This window comes from Coenobita brevimanus, chromosome 97 (assembly GCF_032717465.1).
Source record: "Coenobita brevimanus isolate Jiangsu-jjx chromosome 97, ASM3271746v2, whole genome shotgun sequence".
In the NCBI taxonomy this organism is placed as follows: Eukaryota; Metazoa; Arthropoda; class Malacostraca; order Decapoda; family Coenobitidae; genus Coenobita; species Coenobita brevimanus.
The window spans coordinates 14,439,956-14,449,955 of record NC_137050.1 but is presented as its reverse complement, the minus strand read 5'-3'; the positions used below and the strand labels follow the sequence as shown (position 1 = coordinate 14,449,955).

The 10,000-nt window shown below is 41.8% G+C and overlaps 1 protein-coding gene across 1 annotated transcript in view; it reads left to right on the top strand.

Moving 5' to 3' along the window:
• Ndg (Nidogen) overlaps positions 1-10,000 on the top strand; it is a 527,328-nt gene that overhangs the window by 186 nt on the left and 517,142 nt on the right. The window contains exon 1 of the mRNA XM_080283492.1: positions 1-15. This exon is cut by the window's left edge and continues 186 nt beyond it. Within this exon, the coding sequence (XP_080139618.1) occupies positions 1-15 (15 nt within the window). The remainder of the gene's footprint in view (positions 16-10,000) is intronic.

Below are 10,000 nucleotides of genomic sequence, written 5' to 3'. Positions count from 1 at the left end.
TACAACTCTGTTTTCGTGAGTAAACAGTACTGGTTATTTATTATTATTATTAGTAGTAGTAGCAGTAGTATTATCATTATCATCATCATCATTATCTTAATTCTGAATATGGTAAACTTTTTTTCACTGTATATTTGTCTCCTACCCAAATTTCTTTGTATTTGAACGATACTGAGCAGTAGCCTACACGAAATGCATGAATTAAAATAACTGAAGAAATCACTGCTTAATAATTATTAGCTATAAAAAGTTTCCAGACTAACGAATTAATTCTGTTTTGGTTGGGACAACTCTAGTATTCCTTTTCAGGTAACTTTAGGCAGTTTTATTTTAGAGTCATAGGAACCTGTGTTTGTAAATAGTGGCGCAAATAACCATCTCATGAACGAAAATTTCTAATACAACTACACCAGACTATATTTCAACTGAGACGAAGTCCTAGATGAATACGAGAGGTAATTAGAACAGTAATTGAATGTCATGATGATTGTGCCGTCATCCGGAATTGAAGTTTTGAATTCTTGAGTTGTATATGAGAGAGAAGGGGGGGAGGGGTAAGATGTAGCATGTTATACCTATCTCACTAGGTTTGCTTTCATATGCATAGTTATCCAGAGTCGGATGAGAATGCTTTCCTGAAGTATCCTATGTGGTTGTAATGCCATCATAATTATAACCTAATGTGTTTCGCGGTTCTGGCATTCAGGACGATGATGAGAATGAAATTAAGAGCATGTTGTAAAGCATGTAATAATACAGTAACACCGAAACTGTGGGCGTCGAGTTGATATCGCATGACCGTGGCATTGCCGGGGAAGTTTTAGTACGGTGGTCTTTTACAGTTTTTTTTTTTCCTTTGTTGCTACTTCCAGACGATTTCAATCAGTTTGGAGAGACGTGTGGAAGAATATGGTGTTAGAACCACCACCACCATCATCAAGTCTTACATCAAAACTGCGTGATAAGTGAGAATACTCTTAAGACTGTGTCTACAGCCGTTACTTTTGTATTACTGACGAAACTTTCCATTCCTCATTTTCATCTTCCACAGTCATCTTTGACGGTGTTGGCGACCAAACGATTTATTAACATTATCAAGACAAGTATCATGGAATCCCTAGTGAGCTCCATACCGGCCCTTCCACAATGAAGCGTTGCGGTACCGTGTTTGGAATTCTTTTCGTTTCGATGCAAACAAACCTTGGAAGCGGCACTTAACATCCCCAATACGAGAGATCTCCTTTTTTGACCAGTTGTCTGGTGATAGAAAATAAGAAAAGCATCGTCGTTCTAGATGGATTTGTTGATTGTTTCTAACCCTGTCATCAGAAAAGGTCACCTGTAAGCAGAATCACATCTGGAGATAACAGGAATTAAATTATTAAAGACGTCATAGATACTGAACGTTTCACGACGCTAAATCACGCGTAAGGAAGTGTCATCTCGGAACTGGCACTCTTTAGGAGTTCCACCCCAGAGAATATTTGACCATCTTGACTATTCTTTACCCTTTCAGTACGATGACGACTCTTCTGTTCTTGTTACCTCCAGGCGATTTATCTAGCTAAGGGAAGACTTCTCGTAATGAAGAGGTTAGCAAGACTTCATTAATTCCTTCATTATAATAACTCTCAGTTCTTCATATCGCTAGACATTTTCTTTTTCACCAGCAGTGAAGAGGTTCGAAAGACTCTATTAACCATTTTATTACGGTGGCGTCTTTAATAATTTATTCTTGATATCACAAGACGATTTTATATTCCATAAAAGGCATCTACTGGCATTTAAGTTCCTTCTCAAGTTTTTCATTTTTACTTCAAACAAGCATGATCGTTGACCGCGCGGGTGCCTGCGTCGTCAGGTTTAAGACTGTCACAGGATATAAGTGTCAGCCGGAATGACTAAGAACAGGAGTTGAAATAGCTTGTGACTTTCATGTGTCAAGTAATTGAGAACGTCCAGCGGTCAGTTCAGGCCATTTCAAATACTGTTATCGTACATCCATTCTCTTAAGTTACATCGGCCATGTACAGATCCACTCAAAGCAATATAGCTCCATTTTTGTCAGTTCACGTCCAGTCAGGTCCAGTTCCATCCAACCTCGCTGTACATTCACTAACTTCACCTCTCTCAAAGACCATCACTTTACTCTTCCCTACATTCACCTTTAGGTTCCGTTTCTTACCCACTCTCTCAAACTCATCCACCAAGCCTTGCAGCTCCCCTTCGTCTTCACTTGTTTGCAGATGATACTGTGTTGTTGAGTGAAGACGAAGGGGAGCTGCAAGGCTTGGTGGATGAGTTTGAAAGAGTGTGTAAGAAACGGAACCTAAAGGTGAATGTAGGGAAGAGTAAAGTGATGGTCTTTGAGAGAGGTGAAGTTAGTGAATGTACAGCGAGGTTGGATGGTGAGGAATTGGAAAATGTGAGTACGTTTAAGTATTTGGGTAGTGTGATGAGTAAGGATGGAGGTTTGGAGGGTGAAGTGCTTGAAAGGGTACAGCAGGGAAGAGAGGTTGCTGGTTCCTTGAAAGCAGTGATAAGAAACAGGGAAGTGAGCATGGAAGTGAAAAAGTTACTACATGACAGTATTGTGATACCAACTCTAACGTACGGAAGTGAAGCTTGGACATTGTTGGAAGGACAGAAGTCAAGAGTGAGAGCAGTGGAAATGAGTTATTTAAGAGGAGCCTGTGGAGTCACGTGGAGAGACAGGCTGACGAATGAGGATATAAAGGAGCGTTGTGGTGTGGATGTGGATGTGATAGGAAGCGTTATGAGGAACATACTGAGGTGGTTTGGCCATGTGGAGAGGATGGAGGGTGAAAGACTGGCGAAGAGAGTGTATGTGAGTGAGGTGGAGGGGGGAAGAGGGAGGGGGAGGCCGAGGATGAGATGGAGGGATGGGGTGGAGAGGTATATGAGAGAGGGGGGTGTGAGTTGGGAGCAGGGCAGTGAAATGGCGGGGGACAGGGCGACTTGGAGGCGATTTGTTTGTGGCCACCCCAAACGGGATTGAGGCGTCTGGCAATAGATAGATAGATAGACGTCCAGTCAGGTCAGTTTTGGCCAATTAAGCTTAGTTCAGGGCTGTGCTGGTCTATCCAGGTCATTTAGAGCTGAGACCACATAATTATAATCAAGAAAAATGTTTGGTCCACTCAAGGCCACTCAGGACCATTGGAGACCGTGCACATTCATTTAAGATCCAGTCAAGGTATGTTGTGGTATTTCAGATCCATTCTGGCCCTTCACATTCATTTCGTCTTGAACAAGTCAGGTTAGGGCAGTTCAAAATCAGTTCGGTCCATTTGGGTCCAGTTAATCCCATTCATTTTATTTAGGCACATTCAGACCCATCATATCCCGTTCAGGGTGTCTGGTCAGTGTAAAACAGTTCATGGCCATTTAGGTTCATTTAGCTCCAGTCAGGGCCTCACATTTCACTGGGCTCAGTTAGATCAATTCAGGTTCAGTAGCATCCATTCAGGTCAGCGTTTATCCACCCTAATCATTCAAGCTCATTTTAGCAATGTTTAGACCTAATGAGATCAGTTCAGGCTTTATTAAGCAATTTACGTCCCTCCAGGTCACCTCAGGTCTGTTTCGTTGATTTAAGTAGATTTTGGTCGATATAGATCCATTCATTTATGCCTGTGAATGTTGTTGCCGAAAATCAGCTCTATCGGTGCAGTTGTTTTTGATATGTTAATTTGCCCTCGCGAACTGGGTGTGGTGTATGGGATAGGCTGGGAAGGTGGTTAGTGGCAGGCAGGGCAGGGGATGTTATACTTAGGGAATATAAGTAGGTCCGCTAGTAGTCGGGACATTAAATATTACAACATTTACTACATCAGAGCTGAAATAGGTAGGGTGGGTGTAGGGGAGTCAGCGGGATGGAGTGGGAAGTGGGTAGTATGGCATGCCGGGTGAAATTATAGGCTGTGAGGGTGAGTGTTGCGTGTATGCCTGTAATTTGCAAGTCAGAACTGGGGGATCAAAAAATGAATGGGGTAAGGTGGGTTGGACTAAAATGGTGGTGGTTAGTAGAGCAGGGTGGGAGAAGTTCAGCTTAATGAAGATGTGTTGTATAAGGGGCGAGTTTGGTAGTGGAAAGGTGTAAAATTTAATTATTTTTTCTTGTTACTTCGACTTATTGTACGTGGAGACGAGCGACGGTAAGGAGATAGAAAACGGGAAGTGAGTGTAGAGGATAGGAGTGGTTGAGAAGGGCTTGGATGGTAATGAGTGTCGGGGCAAGGCAATAGTAAAGATGGGTGCTATAGGTTGAGGGTAGCATGCAGTGGTTTCAGTCAAACTTTCTTTATGCATAAGGGGAAGTACAATAAGCCAACATTGTTCTCATATTCCTGGTGTCCGACGACGCAGGTAAAATGGAGGATGTGCGCAGGGTCAGCAAACACACTTACGAGTAGATGACATACTGTATCTTTGTAGACAATAATTAGACTCCTCTGCTTTTTATCATTATCTTTCTGTATCTCGTATATTTTGCTGAGAAGAGTCTTTAGGAAAGAACACTAATGATTTGAATTACCTCCATTGATCCTCTTTATATAATCCCGTAACAGAGCCCTTGCAGTTTATTGGTATGGCTTGCATCTCTATTGCGGCACTAGTTGGTATTAAGCGAGTCCTCCGTCAAGTTAAATTAAATCCCATCTTGCAGTGGCTGGACAGTGGTCGCTAACTTCAAGACAGATTGATATACAGAGAGGGTAAAACTCTACATATGTACTGTACATAACCGGAGGTACACACACACACACACACACACACACACACACACACACACACACACACACACACACCTATGCAAATACACAACTCCACATATGTAATTACACATTTGTACAATTATAAATACACCCATAAACATATAAGGCGAAGATCACGATATTTATGAAAAACTTTGTGTGATGCCCATTTTTTCACGAATGCTGTTCATTTTTTTTACACTTTAATTTAGCTTAAACAGTCATCTCCATCTTGAATACTGAGTTCTAACACTAAAATAACACAACAAACATTATACTGGTCATGAAGTGCAGTGAAAAGGTTGTAGAGCCTTACGTTACCTTTTTCTGGCACTGAACTGCATTAAACACAATGTAAGAGGATAAAAGTCTGGGTCAAGTTAAGGTAAAAGTATAGTATGTTTCCCTGGTGATGCAGTTCGGTCCATTATAGATCCTCAGTACTTCCAGTGCATCGTCCATATAACTGAGCTTCTGACTCTGAGAATTCGCGTGGCTGAATGACAAGGTGGAATGTGAGAATGGGAATTTAAAAGATTTCATGACAATACAGTAATTCCATCATCAAGGTACAGTACTCAGTTTCTTCTCATCTCGGATCCGGGCCTCCCAGAACTTATATAATAATTATTAGTTGCATGAAATTCGATAAACCTTGGTTATTAGGTAAGATTAAATCTTTGCCACCTCTCAGATCAGCCAGCTTTTGGCCATACTGGGGTGAAACGAGTTTAGGACAAATGTACTGTTGTGAAAAATATCATGTTAGAGTGGTACAAGTCAGGAGTGAGGTACAGTATTCAGTTATACAAAATTTACCTTAAAAGTACGTAGAGAATGTTATTGAGGGACTGAGGAATGGATTTCTGCTGAACCTGGATAGAAGGTGGACGTCTATCTATCTATCTATCTATTGCCAGACGCCTCAATCCCGTTTGGGGTGGCCACAAACAAATCGCCTCCAAGTCGCCCTGTCCCCCGCCATTTCACTGCCCTGCTCCCAACTCACACCCCCCTCTCTCATATACCTCTCCACCCCATCCCTCCATCTCATCCTCGGCCTCCCCCTCCCTCTTCCCCCCTCCACCTCACTCACATACACTCTCTTCGTCAGTCTTTCACCCTCCATCCTCTCCACATGGCCAAACCACCTCAGTGTGTTCCTCATAACGCTTCCTATCACATCCACATCCACACCACAACGCTCCTTTATATCCTCATTCGTCAGCCTGTCTCTCCACGTGACTCCACAGGCTCCTCTTAAATAACTCATTTCCACTGCTCTCACTCTTGACTTCTGTCCTTCCAACAATGTCCAAGCTTCACTTCCGTACGTTAGAGTTGGTATCACAATACTGTCATGTAGTAACTTTTTCACTTCCATGCTCACTTCCCTGTTTCTTATCACTGCTTTCAAGGAACCAGCAACCTTTCTTCCCTGCTGTACCCTTTCAAGCACTTCACCCTCCAAACCTCCATCCTTACTCATCACACTACCCAAATACTTAAACGTACTCACATTTTCCAATTCCTCACCATCCAACCTCGCTGTACATTCACTAACTTCACCTCTCTCAAAGACCATCACTTTACTCTTCCCTACATTCACCTTTAGGTTCCGTTTCTTACACACTCTTTCAAACTCATCCACCAAGCCTTGCAGCTCCCCTTCGTCTTCACTCAACAACACAGTATCATCTGCAAACAACAATACAGGGAGTTTCCAAACACTATCCTCTCTCACCAGGGCCACTCCAACATCCACTACCCTACCTTGTACCTCTTTTATTACCCCATCCATGTACAGATTAAACAACCATGGAGACATGACACATCCCTGTTTCAAACCAACTTTCAAAGAGAAAAATTCACTCAGTTCACCATCCACACGCACTGCAGCCTTCGCACCATCGTACATACTCTTCACAGCATTCAACAACTTCCCATCTACTCCATATATTCTTAACACTTTCCACAATCCTTGTCTATCCACCCTGTCATATGCTTTCTCCAAATCCATGAAAGCCGCATACAACTTCTTTCCCTTCTCTAGAAACTTTTCCACTAAAGATCTAAGAATGAATATCTGATCTACACAACCTCTTCCCTTCCTAAAGCCTCCCTGTTCTTCTCCAACTAATTTCTCTGTTCTTTCTCTAACTCTGTCTATAAGTATCCTACCATACACTTTTCTTATTATACTAAGAAGACAAATGCCCCTATGATTACCACACACTTCTTTTTCCCCTTTTCCTTTGTACAAGGGAATAATTATGCCTGACTTCCAATCCTCCGGGACTCTACCTTCCTCCCAGGCCAATCTGCACATTTTCCACATCCATTCCACTACTATCTCTCCCCCATGCTTCAGCATTTCACCACACACTCCATCAATTCCTGGGGCTTTCCCCGATTTAACTTTCTTCATTGCTTCCACAACTTCTATCCTACTGATTTCTTCCTGTCTTCTCACCTCCCTCCTACTCCCAGCCATTCCCCAGCCACTTATACTCGCATTATTTCCATCCTCTACGTTCAACAATTCCTTAAAGTGTTCTCTCCATCTGCTCACTTTTTCTCCCTTCTCCACTAGTAATCTACCATTTTTATCTTTCACTCCCCTGCTAACTTCGCTTCCACCTTGTCTTACTCTTTTCACTTCTCTCCAGAACATTTTCTTACAGTCCCTCCACTTTACACTCAAATTCCTTCCAAATTCCTCATCCACTCTCTTCTTACTCTCTCTTACAAATCTTTTCACCTCTCTCTTCCTTTCCACATATAACTCTCTCTTCCGCCTCTCAACTTCTTCCACGCCCCTATTTCTCACCCATTCATTGTATGCTTTCTTCTTTTGTGCCACAGCCTGTTTCACCTCTTCAGTCCACCACGCTGTTCCTTGCACCCCCCTCCGCCTTCTCTTCCTTCCACACACCACATCACATGCAGCACATATTTCTTCTGTAAATATCTTACACACACCTTCCACGTCTCCCATCTGCTCCAATTCATATTTGCCCAATCGTTCCTCCACTTCTCTCTTATACTCTGCCTTTTTCTCATCCTCTTGTAACCTTTCCACTCTCCTTGCAACTACTCCTTCCTCTCGTCTTTCCCTTCTTCTATTCCTCCATCTCATTTGCATCCTAATTTTGGCCACCACCAAGTAGTGGTCAGAAAGGTGGACGTAATGAGAGAAATAAACACAGTAAGGTGCTTGGACCGTATGAAGCGAAAGAGGGCGCGCAAATATTGCAGAATGTGTGTCAGAGTGACTGAGTTAAGAAGAAAGGGAGGTAAAACACAGGCTGGAGAGATAAAGTCGGGAAGTGTATGAAGAAGGATGGGGTCTTACGGTGAGGAGCCTTTGTTGAGTTGAGACGGAAGTACGTTTGGAGACAATTTTTGTACAGAACAATCAGAGAAAGCTCTCGGGCAAAAATGATGGATAAGTAGATAGATAGATGCATGGTTGGATAGACAGGCAGCCACTGTCCATTAACACCACAACTGCTTACTTCGAATCCAACACCTCATCCACAGTGCACTAACCCAACGGTCCCCTTTGATTAGATAAGACATGCAGTTGCTCTCAGCTTCCTTACACTTCTGTACATACTTTTTCGCCGCGGCCGCGTGCGCGTCTTTGTGTGTGTGTGTGTGTGTGTGTGTTTGTGTGTTCTTACTTACCTAATTGTTCTTACCTAATTGTATCTTTACAGGAATGAGTCAAGCTCGTACTGTCCCGTGTCTTAAACCATATTTATCGTACATATCCTTAAATTTGTGAGTTGTTTTGGCACACACAATTTCATTCGGGAGTGCATTCCATTGATCAGTTGCTCTGTTTGGAAAACTTAATTCCCTTACGTCTTGGTCACCTCTCATCTTATGCAGTTTTTTGCAGTGTCCTCTTGCTGATGCTTCCCCATATGTTAAGTAATCATTTATGTCTATTTTCTCCTTCCCTGATATGCATTTATATAGCATTATCATGTCACCTCTTTTCCTTCTCTCCTGTAGTGTTGGTAGATTCAGTTTATTTAGTCTTTCTTCGTAGCTTAGGTCCCTTAAGCTTGGTATCCATCTTGTAGCGGCCCTTTGAACTTTTTCAATCTTGTCTATGTGTTTTTTGAGATGAGGACTCCAGACTACTGATGCATACTCCAGGGTTGGTCTAATGAATGATGTTATTATCCTTCTTAGCCTGTCTTCATTTATGTATGTGAATGCTATTCTCATATTTGCAAGCAGTGTATACATGTTCCGTACCTTCTCGCTGATGTGATCAGTCGGAGATAGTCTGTTATTGATAATCACACCTAGGTCCTTCTCTCTTTCTGATGTGTATTGGGTTTTATTTCCTAACGTATAATCCCAATCAGGTCTTTTTCCACTTTTACCAAACTTGATTACATGACACTTGTCCACATTGAATTCCATTTGCCATGTATTACTCCATTCATGAAGTTTATTTAATTCTTCTTGTAGCTCTTTACAAGAGTCTGTGTTAGTAATTCTCCTTTGTATTTTTGCATCATCTGCAAACATATTCAGATAGCTTTCATTTCCAGTGTTACTGTTTATATCATTTATATACAGTACACTAAGAACATGATTGGCGCCAGCACTGAACCCTGTGGTACTCCACTAGTCACTTCTTTCCACGATGAGTAGTTTCCCCTTAGTACTGTTCTCATTTCTCTTTTTATGAGAAAATCTTGCATCCAACAAAACAGTTTGCCTCGAATTCCTCCTTGATGGTACAGTTTCCATAAAAGTCTTTGGTGTGGTACTGTGTCAAATGCTTTCTTGAAATTTAAATAGATACTGTCCACCCATCCTTCTCTTTCCTGTATTGTGTTTGTTACTCTGTCATAGTAGCTCAACAGATTAGTAACACATGATTTTCCTTTTCTGAAACCAAACTGTCTTTCTGTTATCATACTGTGTTCTTCTAGATGATTTAACTAAGCTTTTCTTATAAGCTTTTCTAATACCTTGCTTACAACACTGGTCAGTGATACTGGTCGGTAGTTGAGTGGATTTTGTCTATTTCCTTTCTTGAACAAGGGGACAATATTTGCTTTCTTCCAAATATCAGGTAGTTTACCTTGACTCAAGGATTTCTTGAAAATTAAAAATAATGGTTTACTTAACTCCTTTGCACATTCTCGTAGTACCCAACATGAAATTTCATCAGGACCACTTGCTTTTCCTCT